Source organism: Chlamydomonas reinhardtii, chromosome 14 (genome assembly GCF_000002595.2).
Source record: "Chlamydomonas reinhardtii strain CC-503 cw92 mt+ chromosome 14, whole genome shotgun sequence".
In the NCBI taxonomy this organism is placed as follows: Eukaryota; Viridiplantae; Chlorophyta; class Chlorophyceae; order Chlamydomonadales; family Chlamydomonadaceae; genus Chlamydomonas; species Chlamydomonas reinhardtii.
The window spans coordinates 1,547,760-1,567,876 of NC_057017.1; the positions used below are offsets into that span (position 1 = coordinate 1,547,760).

Consider the following 20,117-nt stretch of genomic DNA (forward strand, 5'->3'; position numbering starts at 1 on the left):
GCTGTGGCCTTTTCCCCTCATACAACCTTTCCTACACTATCTACGTTATCTCATCAATGGTACAATCAAGTGACTACTGCGATCATTGTATGATTACACTGTTCGTACAGCTGGAGTGCAGCGCTCTGATCCGGGCGGCAGCACAGGTCCGAAGGGCGGGTGCAGCGGTGGCGCTGTACCTGACCCCGGTTAGGTGTGCCGCACGCAAGGAGCACATGAAGGCACTTGAAGAGCTATGAGGGCAGGGGCTTTGGCCCCGATGGAAAGGAGGAGCGGGCATCACGTGCCTGGGAACGTAGGACCGCCTAGGACTCACCATTACATTGGATTGATTATAAGCGGATGCAACCATTGCGCCTCCGGATTCAAAGGAGTTAGTTGTGAGGCCACATGGGCTCGAACCCATGTAAGTGCTCACGCTCATGCTCGTAGTCACGCTTTCTGTTCTGCTTACTAAGGGAGGGACGGTAGGAACGAAACCTTCATGCCCCATGTCCCCCGACTCCTCCCCTCCGGACCGACGACCGACTAACGGATTCACAAGCACCAGCGCTTCAGAGCCAAGCCATGTTAGTGCATGCACATGTGTCGGATGTGGGGACGCGTACGTGTGCCAACATGTCCAAGCCAGCACGCACAACTAGCCATCCCATGCTTTGTTTGTGGTTGTTACCGCATAACATGGTTTGTTACATAGTTGTGGGGCTTTGGCGGGCTTCGGCTTGGCTTCGACTTGTGACAGTGTAGCAGCTGAGACACGCTTTTTTGCGCAGCAGAAATGCATGGTTTGGTGAAGGTCGGCAGCCAAATGGGGGGATAGCCATCCATGGGATGGTGTGTATCAAATATGAAGTGAAGTGCCGACGTCCAGAGGTACAGCGGGCACACGCGACGCATTCCATACCGTTGCCCAAATGGGGGGAGGGCAGTTTCCGCTTGTTTCAGCTTGTGGGGCGCTTCCCAAAACCTGCCTGGCCTAGCAGGATGATTGCGGTATTACAAGAGAGGACGACCCGCCGAGGTAGGATGGGCTCCCAAAACCACGACCCAAACCATGACCCCAGGAACGATGACCGACCCCCCCGCCCAACTTTGACGGCCCAGACCACCCCTGACAAAACTGAAATTACGTGCGTAATGCTCTGCTAAAGCTCTAAAAGTTTGAGCATGGGTTGAGAATCTGAGCTTTCTATCAAAACCCAGCCCCCCCTGAAGTGTGCTACCGAATTTTTGTTCTTGCGGCTTACGTTGCTGGTTTTGGATCAGCAGCTGTTGGAAGCGCAAAGCGTATACCTGTGTTGGCTGTGGTGGCGAAAAAATGCGTCAGAGCAAGTAAGCAAGTGCCCTAAACTCAGGCAGCACACAGCAGTGAGAGTGTGAACGGCGGACGACTGAGAAGTGGGTTTAGCCTTTCTAGACCTGCTGTCCAAATCGTGTCTCCCCAACGAAGATAGTAATATTGGGTGGACCTGTTACTGTTGGGTCGGAGCTCGACATTCCACCGTCAGAACTTTATGATGCATGAATGAATGACCGAGTGAATGAGGTCATTGGGTGCTCTTGTGCGAAGTGGCATTCATTACAAGCAACTGACATTGCATAGTATACATTTTTGAAGCAGCTTTTATCCTCAGCAGCAGCAGCAGGCAGCAGACCTGCTGGCGTGCCGACCTCTGCGCTGCTGCCCCGTGTGATGCATAAAACTCGCTTGAAAATTATGTCTACCATAACAGACATATACCATGCGCTCGGGCGGCCCCGCCGCTGCTCTGGAGTGCGACCAAGCACCAACAGCGGCGGTTTGCCCGCTGTCTGCAGCATTGCGCTATGGATGCTGATTATTTCTGTCACTAATGCTGCAATATCTGGCCAGGCATCCGGGACCGGCAGGTGCGGCGGTCTCGCTCGCTCGGAATGCCCGAACATGGAGTTCCTCATATGTGTGAAGGACACGGTTCTATGCAATCAAAGCGACTGTTTGGACACGACTGTCGTTAAAGCCTTGAGTAACGTCTCACTTGAGCACTCGCGCCGCTCGGTCATGCGCGGGACCTCCCGATTCCAAGTCACACCTCACATACACTGCAGGCGTGTAGACATCCGGCGTCAGCTGACGGCGGTGTCACCGACACCTTCAAACTCAGGTAGGTGTGTCGCTCGGAAACCGTGCCGGAAACCGTGCCCAGTACCAGCAGCCCCGACATCGACGCGCGGCCGGCCCACGTCTGCTTCCACGCTCGCTCGCTCTCGCTAGTCTTGCTTGGTAAAGTGCTAAACTGCTCATGAGGTGGGGTTCCAAAGGTTGGGGCCCCAAGCTGGAAGTTTCACATGGACAGCTCCGGCTGGAAATGTTCCCGCTGGGGCGCATCTTAGGAAGTGGATCTGGTTGGGCATGCGGCATCTTGGTTGGCCGCCCAACCCCAATCTGAGTCCCGGGTTACCGGTCCCGCCGCACAACTCCGTTGGCACGCGCTCTTATCTGGTTCGAGAGGCTTGCATCGTGATGTAGTTTTTGCATGTATGGTAGTTGGTGGCTTGGTGCACATGGCGGCACGCACAGCGGATCGATTACTCAGGGACCGGGCAGCCCACTCATCCCGCCCCTGCAACTCTCTCAAAGACAGGCTCTATGCACGCACCTAAATATATTCGTGCGCGAAGCTTAATAGGAGACAAGAAAGCAAGAACTCAGTGTCCTCAGTGCACGCACTTCATACATAGCACTCCTAGACAGTGCTTGAGCTGAGTACCCTAAGCAGTTGAAATGATTGTACGTAGACGCGCCGGGCGCGCGCCCTGAAGTTGGCAGCAGGGCAAAGTTGTGAGCAAGCTGCCGCAGGGCTTGCATCTTCGGGGAGCGGCAAGAACCGAGCCCCAATGCAGGCCCTCGGGCGAGAAAGCTTGGCCATTTCCGGGGTTGCATTTTCGCCGCGTGGGGCTGCAAATGTATGGTCCCCGAATCTCGCCAAGTACTCCTTCCCGAGTGGGGGGGGGGGGGGGTTGGGGGGTTTCGGGGGGTTAACGTTGAACCAATCCCGTCAGGGGCACCCCTGAATCCCGTAAGGAAACAGTCGCGTTGCAAGGAGAAACTGCAGCCGCATATTGCGAGGTTTTTTTTGGGGGGGTTGCAAGGATTGGTATAGAGAAGTGTAGCGAAGTAGACAACAGGTGTGGTGTTGCGCGGGGGGTGCGTGGGGGGTTCCGCCTTCCCACATGCTATAAACTCAGGTACCGTATTTGGGGGCCTGTGGATGCCGTGGGCGAGAATGTGGTTAGGGCCCTTCTTGCCAGCGGCGGCGGCCTACCCTGGAAGATGCAAGCTCTGAGCCAGGGGGTGGTGGTAGAAAACAAAGTGCCAGACGCAGACGCAGTGAAACGCGCTATCTGCAATGGTGCCCCGCTTCACTGTTTTTGGCTGCGTCCCCATCGCGTCTCCCCCGCGTTTCCCCCTTAACGCGCAGCGTCTCGGCGCGCCTAACACCGCGTCTCACAGGTCAGACGCGGCCCAGACGCGCCCAGACGCGGTTTCCCGTTGTTATAGTGGCCATGCCCCAAAATCCCCCGGGAGCCCCGACCTTGAGGGACGACCGACCTCCCCACAGACAAAACCTTGTTGTCTAGGGGTAAAATCCTCTCCATTTTATACAAAAGTGGTGCCAATCGACTCCTCTTGACGAGCACTACCACGCTGTGCCATCAGCGGTCTTGTTCTGAGACTTCGGTCACACGGGGGATCCTATCCATTGAAATCCCCTCGACCCAGCCCACCCCGCGCTCAACTCTCTGCCGTGTGACGATTGGACAGTGTGCATCGGCAGCCTTGTTAGACGTTAATTCATGCGCACCAGCGCTAGAGAGCCCAGCCGTGGCAGTGCGCATGTGTCGAATGTGGGGACATGTGCCGACATGTCCACGCCTGGTCGCGCAACTTAGCCTTCCCACGATTTGTTTGTGCTTATTACGGCATAACGTGCACATATGAGCCTCGTAGTGCTGCGTTTGGCCCCTAGTTGTGCGTGTGGATGGGGCACTTCCCGAAATCCGCCAAGGAAAGGCTCCCGCCGAAAGAAACCTGCTGGCGGACCCCCAGGGACGACCCCCCAACTTTGGCGGCCCAGAACTTCCTCACCAGACACCCCCTTGAAAAACTAAAAGCACGTGCATAATGCTTTCCCAAAGCTCTGTAATATTGAACATATGGTAAGAACCAGAGCTTTCTACCCGCCCCTGCCTGAGCTGCCGCGCTCCGTTTCTGGCAAACACCCCCAAGCTGCCAACAGTCTGAATGCTCCCTTGGTCTTACACACTGTCAACCATTTCGCTTACTAGGGCGTTTCAATTTTGCAAAGTCCGGGGAGTGAACGCAGAGAGGGGAACTGCCAGAAGCCTTGCTAAGGAACGAATGCAAACAATCGTTTATCATAACCTAGCTAGCAGCCCAACTTCGTAATCAGACGCATAGGCATGCAGTCATGCCCCAACTGCCCGGTTAGCAGCGCAGGCACCGAAAGATCACCTGGCCCGCCATTCCCTGACTGACCTATGAATTCCCCTGGCCATCCTGTGATCTCCTGGCTCCTTTTAGAGAAGATGGCCCACCTGAGGTTCGCAAGCAACTTAGGTGTTTGATATCACCCCGCGCAATCTTTAACGCCGTTGGACCGGATGCGAGTCGCCGCGCGCGCAGGGGTCCCGGCCGCCGCTGACACAGCCCCCGTGCACGGCCCCCCAGCCCAATCTTAGTTGTCAGCAGCTGAGGCCGCCGCCCCAAACTTGATTGACCCCGCCCTCCCCCGCCAGCCACAACCAATCAAGTTGCTGCCACAGCTAGCCCGGTTGCCCTGACTGTATGAACAGATACGGTAGGCGAGTACATCCACATAGATAGATGACAGGTAGGGATAAACTGACATGCCCTTCCATCTCATACCAATACTATGCTATGCACGCAGACGTCGAGGCGCCACCGCCTTCTGCTGCGGACACCGTGTCCCAGAACTCTCCGCTGGCCACGCAGCCACCGGGAGCCGAACTACCGGTATCCTCGCTGCCACCGCCCAACCTCCCAAGTGAGTGTGTACAGCAGACGCGCACACGCTGACCCAGCCAGGCTTGGACACTTGCCATTGCTATTGTTGGATGGGCAAGCGCCTTTCCAGCATGCGGCTAACACCACTGTTGTTGATCTTCCTTGCGCACAGTTGGTGCGGGCCCTCCGCCGTTCCCACCATCACCACAGCCGCCACCGGCTAAACAGCTCAGCAACCTTGCACTAGGCGCAGCTGCGTACTCCTCGTCTGCCATCTCAGGCTACTGCAGCGGTGGCTGCACTGCCCAGTATGCGGTGGACGGGAACACAAACCTAGATACCCAGATGCTGCATACCGATGGGAATGTGACTGGCCAGGACAACAGCCCTTGGCTGTCCATTGATCTGGGCGCCGCAGCGTCAGTGCGTTATGTGCGCGTCTACCACCGCCCGGGTTACCTGTTCAGAACACAGCAGTCGGAGCTGCGGATTGGCGATGTCGCCATAACAAATGCTGCAGCGGATAAGAGCAGGGTAACCTCAAACGTGCTGGTCTGGAAGCAACAGGCGGAGCTGACGTCTAATATGACGGAGATCCTGTTTGATCCACCGGTGGTTGGCCGGTGGGTGACGTTCCAGAACGTCCCACCGCCCGCCACCACCAGTGTTGAGAACCGCGTACTCCAAGTGCTGGAGCTCCAAGTGTTTGGACAGGTCCTGAACGTGACGGCGCGCCGTTTCCAGGTGGGTCCAATTGATTGATGAGGCAGAGTGCGCGATGCTTGCTAGATAGCTATAATAATAGCATGGCTTCGCTCCGCACAGCGCCACAACATGCACTACCACGGCGGCGGCGTGTCCATAGCACCATGTATCACCCAAGCCCATGCACCTGGCCCGCCTATGCAGTTACACCACATACACGCACTGCCCCATTGAATAGTAGTACCCGCGCGCCCCCGCCCGCTGCTGGCTGGACGCACCCTGCCCCTTCATTGTATGTTTTACCTAGCAGGCGAGCACCTGTATGTTTCATTTCCGCCGAGCCTGTTCCATTCATACATCCAACTGGACTCTACCCCCTCCGCCCGCCCGCCTTGATCACTCCCCCGGCTCCTCTCACAAAAACTCAGGATCCGTACGTGGGCTGCGTCAGTGGAGGCGTGATGCTGCCCCTGGTCATGTACGACAGCAACGCAGACTCCACACCTGATCTCTGCGCCATGGTCGCGCGCCGCCTTGGTATGATTTTTCTGCAATGTCGTGCATATGAGTCATCAATGGTCCGAATGCCATAGAACGTGTGCCGTACATCCTTGGGCGGGTGGGGCCATGGCGTTACCGGTATGAATAAATCTTCTGAAGCAAGTGGGAAGACAACAGCGCTTGCTATGGGCGTGTAAGGCACATCATGACGGACCCTGCTGGCAGCGACCCTCTGCAATTAGTTTGATTGTGTCGCTTGCGTGCTCTGCTACTGTTTCATCCATCCTCACGTTCTTGCTTGAGTGAACAAGCAAAGAGCCAATATATATGTTTAGTACCTGTCTGTCTCGCTCTGCAGGTGCTGCGTACTACAGCGTCAGGGGATACGGATGCTGGGGATTGCTGAGCACCAGCCCTGAAGTGGACATCACCATCTCAGTGGTCGAGGACGCAGCCCGCAACTCCAATGGTGTTTGCGATGCGCCCTGCCCGGGTGATAGTACAATGTCATGCGGCGGCAGGACTGCCATTGACGTCTACCGGACCAACATACTTGGCAAGTATCAGTAGATAGGCTAATTTCACGCGTGTTAATATTCACTAACGCACGACACGACTTATTACATAAGTGCATGCTGCGTGCATGTGCCCCATGTTTGTGCACGCAGCACCGCCGCCGCCTCCCAGGCCCCCACTTCCACCATCAAGAGTTGAGCCGACAGGTTGGTAATACTGGTGGTCTGTGCTGATCCTGCATGTGTTTTGTGATAGCGATATATATATATACATATATATATATACATATATATATATATATATATATATATATCGATCCTACCTGCAACCTGCAGCACGATGGTGCAGCTTGCCTGCTATATCATGTATAAATGGCAGGGTCCATTGCTATCTGCGTGCGCTAGATACTGGAGTTGTTCAGTACTCCACGAATATTTACCCCTATCAACCCTACCTCCTCAGGCTTGGTGTTGCCAACTAATGCAAGTGCTCTGACACGCAAGGACGAGTCGTCAAATCGCCGGTATGCCTTAAATGCCCTACATGTTGACGCCACATACACGCATTGGGTTGCATGCATCACTGTCCAGTTTTCAACGTTTTGACTAGCATCCTCTGTGTATGCCACCACAAACAGGTTTGCCTCCGTCGTTCCACCTGGCACCGTGGACTGGAGGCCAGTTGGAATCCTGCCGCCAGTGTCAAACCAAAATGAGGCAAGACACAGTAAATGTGCTTGGTCCCTCTGGGTCCCTGCACAGACAGATGCATGGCCGACTAAATTTGCCGCAAGGAGGATGTGCTTATCTGCTACATCGTAGGCAATTATGTCTGACTGATGTGCCTGCCTTTCCTTCCATACCTTCAGTGCGGCAGCTGCTATGCACACGCACCGGTTGCTTGCATTGAGGCTGTGGCTGCCTTGGAGCAGTATGGCGAGCTGCCAACCGGCGCCGGTCAAAGCCCAGTGCGTGCTGCGCTGCTGGGCCCGGAGCAAGTCTTCCAATGCCAGTCGCGTGGCTGTGCTGGCGGCTGGGTGGGCGATACGTATGTGCAGGCAATGCGGGGCCTCTTCTATCATGATGCGTGGGCCAAGGCCCTGGGAGCGGGTGAGCATCAATAATTGGCATATTTTAAAAAATTATTTGAATCAAAATATCAACGCAGACTTAATGTACCTTGATTTATGTCATGCATGCTATCTGCACGCATCAGCATGAATCCGGTTTGTAACATGTGCAACTGGTGCATGACCTGTTGGGTTTCTGTTGATTATGTACAGGCAATATTACTGCGATTCCGAGCACCTGCCGGGCAGTGCAGGAGAAGCTATGGACGGACCTTGACAACACTTCGCGCAAATTCTCTCCAAGTGGGATGCGAATTGAGGGCTGGGAATCCATCCCACCTGCCGAGTATGCGCTGTTGCAGGTAGGTGCCTGCGCCGCCTCGCTCCCATGATACTTCTACCACACCTCCTTGCCGGCTTGCTCTTCAGCATATAAACTCCATTATTACGCATGTACAGGTCCTTGCCAACCAGCCGGTGGTAGCGCTGTTGCATGCTAGTCAAGACTGGTTCTCCTATTGGGGCCAGGGCCAGGTGTACAACGGCAACTGCTCTTCAGACCCTTCCAAGTCCACCCACGCGGTAGTGATTGTCGGGTACACACCTGAAACGTTCATAATCAGGTAAGTTACAGCTCCCGGAGCTAGCCCCGCCGGGTCTTTGAGCGAGCCTGCACACAATAAAAGTCCCCGCCCGAAACCGCCGATGCTCCATTCAACCCCAACCTATCTATCTTGCCACCTCGAAGGAACTCGTGGGGCTCCGACTGGGGTGATGGTGGCTACATGCACATGGTCCGTCAGGGCAACTCGTCGCTTGCTGGGCGCCTGAATAAGTGCGGGATCCTGAACGCACTGACATACCCCACACTCAAGCCAGGTGTGCATGTCCGTACGTGTGCCGTGCGCATGAGTTCTGCTGCTGTAACATTGATTGATCTCTCTTAATCGGATATGTATGGTCCTTCATGGCGTGGGTGCGCGCGCGGTGTGCACCTACCTGTGTTCGTTTGTCGGCGGCCTCTCCCATGTAATGTCGTGTTGATAGATAGCTGGCAGCCCTAGCCCCATGTTTTGCCCGAATGGTCATACTCCTTTATGCAAGCTTTCTTGAGCCTCGATCCCCGATGACTTTCTTCTTTGTCCTGTAGTGCCGCCGGAGAAGCGTGGCGAATTGCTCCGTCGGGGCTGGTGTACAGCCGAGGAGCAAGTCAAGGCCGGCGGTTCTACAGCTCAGCAGCTCGCAGACATCCATGACGTCACCGTCAATGAGCTGATCCATGTCAACACCCACTTTCCGGTGTGTGCGTGCAACATGCAGTGCATGACTCTGATGTTTAATACATGGGACCCGGGTATGTATGGATGTCTGCCTGCCTGCCTGCCTGCCTGCCTGCCTGCCTGCCTGCCTGCCTGCCTGCCTGCCTGCCTGCCTGCCTGCCTGCCTGCCTGCCTGCCTGCCTGCCTGCCTGCCTGCCTGCCTGCCTCGAAGCAAAATCGTGTGCATGATGATACACGTACGTAAGGTGTACATGCATTGATATGCAGGCGGACCCGGATGCCCCAATCGAGGCCAACACACGCTACTTCATCCCGCCCTGCTCCGTCAACCCGCCGCGCCCTCCTGTTCCGGACCCCGCGTGTGGCACACGCATCGTGCTGCAGCTGCAAAATGACGGCGCGCGCACGCGCATACAGCTCGGGCAGCCCACAAACCCGCCGCCAGTGTCAGATCCTGCTGCAGCTTCTGCTCTGCCATTCACATCGCCAGCATCGGCACGTGAGTAAACAACATCATACCTGTAGATAGTAGTTGGTGCCCATCGCATGCCCTGTAACTTGCAATCAATTGAATGTTGCCTGCTGATGCATTTTCCAACGATCAAAGGCTGTGGCGGCACCGGCACAGAGGAGCGTTTCTCGGCCACGTGCCCGCCGGGTGCATACGTAACTGGCTTCCGTGGCCGGGCCTGGGCGGGGCAGCCGGAGCTCGAAAGCTGTGTGCTGGCAGCTCTGACTAGCCAGCAGAGCAACCCGGAGAGCAGCATTCTGTACAGCCAGCTTGTCAACCTGCGGGACCGCATTGTACGCACCATTCTCGATCAGGCGGCTGCGACGGCTGACCCCGCCTGGAATGGGCTATTCACGGTGCGCAGCGTCATTAAGTAGTTGTGATGTTACTTCCTTGCGTGCTCTATTTGCTTGGCTAAATATGGTACGTAGGTGCTTGCCACGTACGTGCGCGCGCGGTAGGTGAACATATGTACAGCTGGACACAACTACGGTACATAAGAAAGTTGGCCGCCTTCACTCAACTTTCCTCGCTCGCTACCCTTTGATTGCTGCTGCTTGCTGCAGTCGGTGGATCTGGTGTGCAGTGACGGCAGCGTGCAGCCCACCGGCCGCAGCACCGGCGCTGACTACGATTTGAGGAATGGGGACGGCTTGGACTGGCAGGAGCAGGATTGCCTGGGCGGATTTGATTTGGCAAGGTCACAAGTGCGACGGACACCTTACACACGCCTGCAGCTCTACCTGAGGTAGGTGTGGTATGAGGCATTCCTCTGCTATGTATGCGTACCGAGCGAGCACGTGCGTGTGTATGTTCCGGCTAGAGAGATGGGGCATGCGAGCATGTGATAGACATACACCGGCAGGCCCCAAACGCGTATCCCATACATTGCACAGGTGTGCTGCGTCGCAGCGTTGGACATCCTATCCAGCTGGACTGCTGGCGGCACGCAGGGCAGCCGGCCCCGCCAACACGTCGCTGGCCTTCGCGAAGTATCTCTTCTCTGCAAATGGATCTGTCTTGGGCACAGCCGCAAGCGCTGGCCTTAGCGCGGCAGAAACACATCTGCTGACAGCAATCCGCAGCTCTTGCGGTCGCGTGTTAGTGGCTCCCCAGGCAGGCACAATCGATGCGCTGCTGCAGTTCAATGGGGATGCAATGCAGTCCCTGCGGCCGCCTTCAAGCAATGAGTCAGCGCAGCTGGCCGTGCCAGGCCTGCAGGTTCCGGCCTACCGCTCGCCTGAGCACCTTGTGTACTTCCAGCGCCAGGCTAGGCTGGACGTGCTCGGTGGCGTGGCCGGCGGCTGGGGATGTCCGCCTGGCCAGGTCCGTGTTGCACATTAGTTCGCGTATACTTGAGATGGCGTGATAGTGCAAATGCTACATGCGTATGATGAGGTGACACCAAACACAAATAAACCCTACCTGTCTATAGAAACACCCACGCCGAACTTTTAGGTATCCATTACAACGCTATCCGCCTGCCTGCTGCCTAACTACAGGTTGTGGTGGGGCTACGCGGTCGGCGGCTGGCGCTACAGCCTTCGTCCGTTCTGTTTCATGGCTTTGCTGATTGGAAGTACGGAAGCCCTCTGGAGTTCCAGTTCCGCTATGCCCCAGACTACACTTCTCTGAGTGCGGTGGACGCACTTGTGTGCCAGAACAGCCCCGCCGCCCCGGCTCCACCTCCCTCGCCGCCACTGCTCATTGGGACAGCAGGTGTGTCCGTGCACGCACGCACGCACACATAGCAGTCATGTGTATACCAAATTCCATGATTAACAAACACGCACGCACGGCTAGGATTTGTGTGCATAAGCTGTACTGAATTTGTCATGCAGGTTTGCTTGTCACAGCGGCGGCCCTGGGAGTGGCTAGCAATGCCACAGGCTCTTCTGGCGGCGGAAGCAACACCACCCTGTCATGCGGCGCATCTGACCTCGTAACATCGTTGTTCGGCTCAAATGATGGGGTACGTGACAAATTGGACGGCACATGGCAGAAGCATGTACCAGCCACCAGCAGCTAGATAGATACACTCTGGGAACCTAGCTGCTTCAGGCTTGCTTCAGGCTAGCTTCAGGAAAATGACCCCAGTCAAGGCTTCAGGATGCTTGCTTCAGGGAAGAGACCATATCAGGAAAACGCTGAAGCACTTCAGGAAAGGGCCTGAAGCACCCACACCCTGAAGCCCTCTGTCACCCGCCCCGCAACCAGTGTTCATCAGAGGTGTCTACAGACACCGAACTGTTATCCCCATTGTCATGTCGATCAAGCACTCTCACCTCCACTGCACCGAGCACCACATGCCCATGTCCTGCACTCGTCATAACCTGAATACCTGCAAGCCAGCCATGTCAGCAACTGTGTGAGCAGACAGTGAGCAGCGCGCAAGCGATGTTAGAGCAGCAGATGTTAGAGCACTGACTGTGGACTGCAAGCCAGGCATGCAAAAACACCCCCGAGCAAGGCCTCAAGTCCTTGCGAAGAACTCCATCAAAAAAAGATTCAGACGCACTAAGGGACATGGGCATATACTTAGCTTGCAAGAGGCTTGAGGTCAGCGACGAAGACGACCACTTTGACCGAGTTGTAGCCAGCTCCACAGGTCGTTCACAAGCACAGAGCATATCTACATTTGATTATCATAACTTCCAACATAGCTTTGATTATTAAAGAACCATCCAGATCAAGGCAGCGTCGGGGGTAATGATAAAGGCTCGCCCAATTATTGCTTGACTGCATGTATGTATTTACAGGGACATGTTGAAGTAAATAAGTTGAAGAATACAGTAGTGTGCAGCAAGTGGACTCCGTCTGGGACTTCAGTAGCTCGGTACTGTCCCATGCAGCACCCGATGCGCGGAAGGGCAACACCCATGCAGCCTACTTCATTTCCCGCGCATGGCATGCATGCCATCCTTGCCCGAGTGTCTGGTGCCTTCCCATGTCGCCAGCGCTGTGTTTAGGATGGGACAGCCTCGCGCCGGTGGTGTAGGGGGGAGTGCGGCGTGTGCTGTGTGTGGTGGCCATCAGTAGTGGCGGGTTTTAGGGCCTGCGCATGTGCAGGGGAGGCAAGCCATCACCCTCCACCGTTCATAGATAGTTGGTTATAGCCTATATCCCACAATGCACGAGTTGGGGGCGGGCAGGCCCAAGCTGGTGGTGGCAATGCCTGGTGTGGGTGCCGTCACCCATTTTGGCATGCCCCATGCCAAAAAGGGTGACGCCCAGACTTGGGGCCACTGGTGTTGTGTCAGGCAGCCTGCATCCCATAATTCCCGCGCATGACATGCATGCCATCCTTGCCCGAGTGTCTGGTGCCTTCCCATGTTGCCGGCGCTGCGTTTAGGATGGGACAGCCTCACGCCGGTGGTGTAGGGGGGAGTGCGGCGTGTGCTGTGTGTGGTGGTCATCAGTAGTGGCGGGTTTTAGGGCCTGCGCATATGCAGGGGAGGCAAGCCATCACCCTCCACCGTTCATAGATAGCTGATTATAGCCTATATCCCACAATGCACGAGTTGGGGGCGGGCAGGCCCAAGCTGGTGGTGGCAATGCCTGGTGTGGGTGCCGTCACCCATTTTGGCATGCCCCATGCCAAAAAGGGTGACGCCCAGACTTGGGGCCACTGGTGTTGTGTCAGGCAGCCTGCACCCCATAATTCCCGCGCATGACATGCACACCATCCTTGCCCGAGTGTCTGGTGCCTTCCCATGTCGCCGGCGCTGTGTTTAGGATGGATCAGTCCCGCGCCGGTGGCGGGGGGGTGCACTGTTAGCCTACACCGTCAGCCCTTGATCAATCGATGTATCATTTTCCCACGTTGGCACCAGACGAAGTATAAGCATTTCATTGCGCATAGAATGTAGCAATTTTGATGTTGGTTTGCAAACAGACCCCTGACCTGAAGCAATGTTCCTGAAGCGCGGCATCTTGTGCGAGGCTGGGCCCGACAGCAAGAAACTTGCCCGAGAGCAGCATTTATGTACTCATTTGTTACAAAGCTTCATCACAAAGAACATAGTGGGACTAGCGGTTGATGTACGGTGAATGTCGCGCACATTCTCTTGTTTCTTGCCAACACCTGTGACAGCACAAAATGCACAGACACAATGCAACAGGCAGCTGCAGTAGGCTGTGCAAATGTCATGCTTCCGGCTTGTTGCCAGTGCCAAACCTGAAGCCTGAAGGTGACGGTTCAGTACACCTGAAGCAGCCCTGAAGCAGCCCTGAAGCGAAAGTGGGGTTCCTGAAGCCCCGGCCATTCCCCGAGTGATAGCTGCAGCAGCCGCACATAGTTGGGCTGCTGTGTTTCTGAAAGCTATCGTACTCCTTACTAAATGTGGATTTCCCTTACATCAGGTGAACATCAATCTGCTAGGCGCGCGCTGCACCAACGGCAGTGAGGCAGGGACGGCAGGCGGGTTTGGAACACTTGGTCAAAACATTTCTCGCCCTCTTTCGGGTAGCTTTACAGTCGACTACCTGTGTCCCCAAGGTGAGAGGGTGCGTGTGTGGCAGTCAGGCATGATTCCATGTGCGTGGCCATGATTGACTGATGACACAAATGAACGCACTTGTATGATGGATGGGCGTGAGAGCTTGCTCAATCAACCATTTCCGATACCCGGCGCATGCGGCCGCCATGCGCAGCATATAATAGGCACCAAGCAGCGCATCCGCCGGCAGCAACACGTACGTAGCGGCAGCGGCATGGCCTATCCTGCGGCGGCCGCGGCCTCAACTAACTACCATCCTGTTTTTAAACCACAAAGGCATGACCGCCTCCCAAGCAAACCTGCTGTCGGGGCTGCCAACGTATGTACCTATCTCGCCCACCAACCATGGCGCAGGCTTTGATGCCGTCAGGATCCTGAATGGAACCACCTGGGATGGGATCAGGTGCGAGCGATGGCTGCATGCATCAGGATGCGTGGTTTGGTGGAATAACTAGAATAACCGCGCAGAAGAGTGAATGAAGCTAGTCATGTACCAGCAGGTGCACAGCAGCAGCGTAAAAGCGACTTGTTCAGGGCAAACATCCCACAAATCAGGTGCACATCCACACTCAGATTCGCATTCCTACAATTGTGGTACGTTCCGCTGCAAATGACAGGACCGGCGCCGGCGTCGGCGGCGTAGCGCTGCGATGTGCTGATGCGGCGGCGCAGCCCGGTGATGCGCGGAACTGGCTGCCGCTTGGCGCACCCAACCTCATCCGCGACTCATCAGCGAGTAATGCCTCAGCATTCACGGTTGCTGAGGCCTTCCTTAACCAGCCCCAGATCTTCGTGTGCGACGCCGGTGCCGCAATCAGCACCATCCTTGTGCAGACCGTTACAATCGACACGCCGCCTGCTGGATCGGCCCCGGTGAGCCATGGATGTTGGTCTGAAGGGCTGTTTACGTCTGGAGGTGACATGCAAATCATATCATGCAAACATGTGTCCCTTCAGGTGGTGACAAGCCTGCAGTTCCTGTGTGCGTCCGGCCCACCACAACCCACTACATACGCATCCCTGGCTGATGTTGCTTCCAGGTAAGGCAGCTGTACATAACATAACGTACGTTGGAATTTATGGGACATGGCAGGTCGATAAAAATTGAGGATGGGCACCAGCAGGCTTACTTTGATAGATCGTGTGTGGGCTCTTGTGCACTTGTTGCGGGTGTGGATGGATGGATGGGTGGGTGAATACAGGGGGCGTTGCAGCTCAGACATAGTTGGCTAAGTCATGCATACATGTGTTTTAGTCGTACGTCTCGTTGCACTGCATGGCTGTCAGGCGTATTGATGCATCTATCAGCAGCAGGGGTGCAATTCAGGTACTGACGCCACACACAGCAGCAACTGTTCGTAACGCCTACATACGGCCTTGTGTACACGAACCCGACATGCGTACATGTATATATGACGCGTACAATCCTTGCATGCCAACATGTTTGCAGGTACGGAATCTCGGTCAGTGACCTGGCTCGTGCCAACCCCGCCATCTTCCCGCTCGGCATTGCGTCTGCTGCCGGGCGCCTGGATGCAGCGGCGCTCAACAACACAGAGATCCGGATTCCCCTGGTGTGCGGGCCCTCCCCCCTGCAACCTCCTGTCACCACAATCGCCGCATCAGTGAGTGACATTACCCAACGAGTGGAGTAGTGGTGAATACGCAGCTACTCTTCATCAAAACTGAGCAACCCATCCAAGCAAGCAAGCAACACATGTATTCACCCTCGCACGCTTAGCACGCTCGCACAAGCGACCCACACGCTTTCCCCTTCATTCGCAGTGCCCTCTGTACTGGCCACTTCCCAACACCACCAAATCCGACGCTGAGACCTGTGGCAATGTGGCTAGGACATACTACAAGGGCAACCTTTTACAGCTGAACAGTGTCAATGGAGGCGTGTGCCCCAACGCCAGCACGATTGCGCCAAGGAGACTCTGCATTGCGCCGCTTGTAGGCATCAGCTCTGCTGCTGCCAGCAGCAGCAGCCTGCAGGCTGTCAAGCAGCTGACAACCGGTACGACAGTCCAACCCATCGGACGGAGGCGCCTGGCTCAGCAGGCGCAGGAGACAAACTCCTCATCATGCGGGTTTGGCGCAGCGGGCGGCGTCGTGGCAAAAGGAGAAACTGTCACCTGCATTGAGAGCCGCTGGGTGCAGGTGGGGCGGTCCTGCGAGGACTTGGCAGTCGCGTACGGACTGAGCATCTCAACCTTCCTCTCCTACAACCCAGGTGTGCGTGCGTGCAAGCAACTGCGCTATGTGCTGGTATTATATGCGTACCTTTGTTAAGTAGATAGTAGCAGCAGTGCGTGGCTGCTGCGTGTCCAGAGCGTCGTGAGTGCTTACTCCATACCAACATCCCCGTGAACGTATGCACCGCGTTCGCGTGCGCATTATTGCGCATTGTTTCCCCTTTCCCCACAGATCTGGCATGTGACCAGTTACAGGTGCGTGAGTTGTAGCACCAGAGGCAAGCAAGCAAGGGCTACACGCGCAGTGATATTGTTTGAGAAATAGAAATAGAAATAGATACACCCTGCCGTAGGCAAGTGGTGTGGATCAAGGGAGTGGGGGGAGATGAGGAGGTGGGCCAGGCCCGCCTCCTGTACGCCCCCAGTACCGAGCGTGATATTGTTTGGAGGGCTGTAGGTCCCGTGACCTTGCGTGCTCACTCAATGCGTAATTGCTGTAGGCTGGCATGGAGGTTTGCGTCAGGACGGGCCAGCTTCGACCTCAGAACCTAGCCATCAAGAGCTTGGACATACAACTGCGCCCCTGCGACAACATCCTGGAAGTGTGTGGACCGCTCGGCAGTTGCCGCAACAATAACACCGCACCCCTGGGCTACACCTGCACGTGAGCATGTATTTGCGCATACGTTGAACAAATACGTGTACGTGTGCCAAGCAATGGAGTTGTTTGTATTCTGTTTGTGTCACGTACGTGTGTCGGGTTTGGTCCTCATAGCCCCCAGTATCTATCCATGCATGCCTGACACGCGCTTTTCATGTGTGCAGATGCCTGGGCAATGCGGTACTCATCAACGGAAGCACTTGCGTTGGTAAGGCATTTATTATGTGCACGTGAGATTGTAGATAGGGGTCTCAGGGGTGTTCAGTGCTTGATCTTGACTCGTCCTTCCTTTCACACCTGCTTTGCAGCGGCCTCACAGTTGCCGCGGCCCCCCTCGCCTTCACCACTGCCACCGCCGCCCTTGCCGCCATCACCCTCACCACCACCGCAACCGCCACCACCCCGACCGCCCCTTCCACCACCACCGAAACCACCCCTTCCGCCACCACCGCGACCGCCCCTTCCGCCACCACCACGACCGCCCCTTCCGCCACCACCATCGCCCCTGCCGCCGCCGCCACCATTGCCGCCGCCGCCCCGCCAACCGTCGCCACCACCGCTGCGGCTTCCAAGCAGTAAGCCGCTTGCGTGCGTTGCTATTCCGTGCATGTATGGAGGAGAGCATGCCTTAATGACACACACTTGCCTTACACATGCACCCACCTGATGCTGCTGGTCTGGAAACGCTCCAATAACAACTACCATGTCAATCTCATGCACTTGGCATTATTGTCCCTGCTGCAGGCCCGTGCCCCGCCAAGGTTGGCTACACCGCCTTGGCCAACACCGGGTGGTGGCTCCAAGGCAGCGTACAGAAGGCGAACAGCAGCAGCCTGGCTGAAGCAGAGTGCAATCGCCGCCCCGACTGCCCTTTGTTCACCGACTACGGTGAATTTGTTGTGGGAACCTTGATGAACTTCACTGCATACGATGGCGTGTGCACCTACGTCAAGTCCGGCGATTGGGGTAGTGGAGTTTGCAGCTGCCTCACCACCTACACAGTCAAGGGCCTCACGTATGCGGGATGCACCACCAACGGATACCAGAAGCCGTGGTGTGCAGCAACGGCAGCATGTGCAACCGGAATCTACAGGATTGGGCCTCTGTCGGACACTTCTTTTGTGGATGGCGTGATCACCTGCACCCGGGGCCCCGGCATCATCGTCCCCAGCAGTCCCCCATTGCCTCTTCCATTGCCTAGCCCATTGCCCAGCCCATTGCCCAGCCCATTGCCTAGCCCATTGCCTAGTACATTGCCTATTCCGTCGCCTCGTCCACCGCCTCGCCCACCGCCTCCTGCTGTGCAAGGTACGCAAGCTTCACTACGGGCTTACTTCCTACCTACCTCTTGCTTGATTGGCAAATCGCATACAGCTGTGTGCCTATGTGCCTGCTGACGTACATCCATGCAAAGGACTAATTCACCGTATGTATCTCCTCCCCCCCTCACGCGCTCCATGCCTCAATCTATCTGCTGCCGCAGCACCACTGCCCATTCTCAACAGCGACGGCTGCGGGCGGCTGTCAGAGATGTACGGGCTGATCCCCCAGTCCGACTGGGGCAGCACACCAGAGCCGCAGCGGGCGCAGTGGGTGAACAGCCGGTGTCAACCCGAAAAGATCTGTAGGTACTGGATCAGGGTGTACTCAATAACATCGACATCATGGGGCAACTTCAAGGACGAGAAACTGAGGAGCTCGTATGGTGCTTTGAAGTGTGATGACTTTGCCCAAGCCCAAGAGCCCCCGCCGGATGTAGGTGCTAGCTGTCTTACTCGTGCGCTGCTGGTGTTCCAGCTAGCTATCCCTATTGTTAGTCTGGGTGGGCCCCCTGAACATGAAGATCAGACGGACTTCATTGCTTGCATCCAACGCATGTCCCCCCCCCCCCCCCGTGCAAAGCTTAAGATCGTGCCAATGCAACACAATCCGTCCATGCACTGGCGGGTAACCATCCTATGCATCCAGCCCCAACCCCTCCTTGCCTCCATGCTTGCAACGTACACCACCACATACACTGCATGCGTCGCTGATTGGTACTACGAGCTCATCACGCTTGCTTGGTTGCCCCCTTCCTTACCATGCAGGCTGCCTTCGGAACCAGTTCTCCTACTCCGTAACTTGCAGCGGTTGGCTGCGCATTGCAATGCGAACCGCCCAACTGCTTGCTGTTGGCATGCATGCAGACTGTGCAGTGGTGGGATGAGACCGAGCAGAAGGCGGATGGTCATTTATTTGACGTGTGTGTGCTTGCGTCAAGTTGACATGTGTAGTTTGATTGTGTGCCGGTTTGCTTGGTAAGGAGGTGCGCGAGATCTACAGGGGTATGTAATGAGCTATGCAGCAGGGCGTACATGGAAATAGCTAGCAAGCGCGACCTCCACCACAGCGAAAAGTGTGACCAGAAACAAGCCCAGCACACTCGCCTAGCCGACGCCCTGCGGGATGCAGGCTGGGACGTAGTATATAAAAAGGAGCAGATTGTTACGCTGGGCCACGGCGGCACTGTATCAAACACCTTGGAACCCCTCTTTCGGTCGCTGGGTGCCACCACCACATCAGCAAAATCCTGCTGCTCGCGCATACACATGCACAGTGTCATCAGCCTGCGCACCACATCCCTTCTCTACTACCGCCTTGAACGCGAAATGGGGATTGTGAACTCACGCCAAGTCGGCCCCACTGGCGGCGCCACGGCTGCTGGCCCCAGCCCTCGCGATCCGGCTAACTTTCCACCTTTTGACACGGTGGGGTGAGCAAAACTCACTCCTCCTTAAGAAACGCGGCCTCCTCCGTGAACCGCGTACATATTATTATTATTATTATTCCTATATCATAAGAAGAATAATAATAGAAACCGGACTTAGCCGCGCGGGCGATGCTCCGGGGGGGGGCAGGGCCGGGGCGCCGGGCGTGAGGGACCCAGCTGTGTTGCGAGGAGCATCGCGCGTGCTCGCGACATAGCTGGGGCCGCATACGGGAGTGCGCTCCGCGGCGTTTGTGTCGGAACCGCGGCCATTTGCTGTCCGGGCAGCCGTGAGGGACCCAGCTTTGTAAATACAGCGCACAGAATTTGGCCCCCCACTTAAGAACGCTGCGTCGCCGAGTTGAGGTCCGGGTCTGCGCGAGCACCGGTGTGTGGCCGCGT

The 20,117-nt window shown here is 56.2% G+C and overlaps 4 protein-coding genes across 4 annotated transcripts; all 4 read left to right on the forward strand.

Moving 5' to 3' along the window:
• Positions 1-4,173: 4,173 nt before the first annotated feature.
• On the forward strand, positions 4,174-6,815 carry CHLRE_14g618611v5 (uncharacterized protein). Its single transcript, XM_043070130.1, has 4 exons — positions 4,174-4,488; positions 4,953-5,069; positions 5,202-5,773; positions 6,163-6,815. The coding sequence occupies exons 1-4, from the start codon at positions 4,473-4,475 to the stop codon at positions 6,325-6,327; spliced, it is 870 nt and encodes a 289-aa protein (XP_042916803.1). The 5' UTR covers positions 4,174-4,472; the 3' UTR covers positions 6,328-6,815.
• Positions 6,816-7,923: 1,108 nt separating this feature from the next.
• CHLRE_14g618621v5 (uncharacterized protein) lies at positions 7,924-10,475 on the forward strand. The gene is made up of 6 exons (XM_043070131.1): positions 7,924-8,182; positions 8,280-8,443; positions 8,569-8,699; positions 8,971-9,119; positions 9,368-9,599; positions 9,708-10,475. The coding sequence occupies exons 1-6, from the start codon at positions 8,129-8,131 to the stop codon at positions 9,986-9,988; spliced, it is 1,011 nt and encodes a 336-aa protein (XP_042916804.1). The 5' UTR covers positions 7,924-8,128; the 3' UTR covers positions 9,989-10,475.
• Positions 10,476-10,533: 58 nt separating this feature from the next.
• On the forward strand, positions 10,534-12,455 carry CHLRE_14g618631v5 (uncharacterized protein). Its single transcript, XM_043070132.1, has 2 exons — positions 10,534-10,937; positions 11,114-12,455. Exons 1-2 carry the CDS (start codon positions 10,770-10,772, stop codon positions 11,360-11,362), a joined length of 417 nt encoding a protein of 138 aa, XP_042916805.1. The 5' UTR covers positions 10,534-10,769; the 3' UTR covers positions 11,363-12,455.
• A 968-nt stretch (positions 12,456-13,423) lies between these two features.
• On the forward strand, positions 13,424-17,265 carry CHLRE_14g618641v5 (uncharacterized protein). Its single transcript, XM_043070133.1, has 7 exons — positions 13,424-14,109; positions 14,265-14,513; positions 14,728-14,983; positions 15,068-15,150; positions 15,561-15,735; positions 15,896-16,346; positions 16,541-17,265. The coding sequence occupies exons 2-7, from the start codon at positions 14,389-14,391 to the stop codon at positions 16,576-16,578; spliced, it is 1,128 nt and encodes a 375-aa protein (XP_042916806.1). The 5' UTR covers positions 13,424-14,109; positions 14,265-14,388; the 3' UTR covers positions 16,579-17,265.
• The last annotated feature ends 2,852 nt before the right edge of the window (positions 17,266-20,117 follow it).

Coding starts and splice junctions, on each gene's coding strand:
- CHLRE_14g618631v5 (XM_043070132.1), top strand. CDS start 10,770: ATGCAGTCCCTGCGGCCGCCTTCAAGCAATGAGTCAGCGCAGCTGGCC. Junction 10,938..11,113: donor GGGGATGTCCGCCTGGCCAG/GTCCGTGTTGCA, acceptor GCCTAACTACAG/GTTGTGGTGGGGCTACGCGG.
- CHLRE_14g618611v5 (XM_043070130.1), top strand. Junction 5,070..5,201: donor GCCACCGCCCAACCTCCCAA/GTGAGTGTGTAC, acceptor CCTTGCGCACAG/TTGGTGCGGGCCCTCCGCCG. Junction 5,774..6,162: donor TGACGGCGCGCCGTTTCCAG/GTGGGTCCAATT, acceptor ACAAAAACTCAG/GATCCGTACGTGGGCTGCGT.
- CHLRE_14g618621v5 (XM_043070131.1), top strand. CDS start 8,129: ATGCGAATTGAGGGCTGGGAATCCATCCCACCTGCCGAGTATGCGCTG. Junction 8,444..8,568: donor CCTGAAACGTTCATAATCAG/GTAAGTTACAGC, acceptor GCCACCTCGAAG/GAACTCGTGGGGCTCCGACT. Junction 9,600..9,707: donor CACATCGCCAGCATCGGCAC/GTGAGTAAACAA, acceptor CAACGATCAAAG/GCTGTGGCGGCACCGGCACA.
- CHLRE_14g618641v5 (XM_043070133.1), top strand. CDS start 14,389: ATGACCGCCTCCCAAGCAAACCTGCTGTCGGGGCTGCCAACGTATGTA. Junction 14,514..14,727: donor ACCACCTGGGATGGGATCAG/GTGCGAGCGATG, acceptor TGCAAATGACAG/GACCGGCGCCGGCGTCGGCG. Junction 14,984..15,067: donor CGCCTGCTGGATCGGCCCCG/GTGAGCCATGGA, acceptor GTGTCCCTTCAG/GTGGTGACAAGCCTGCAGTT.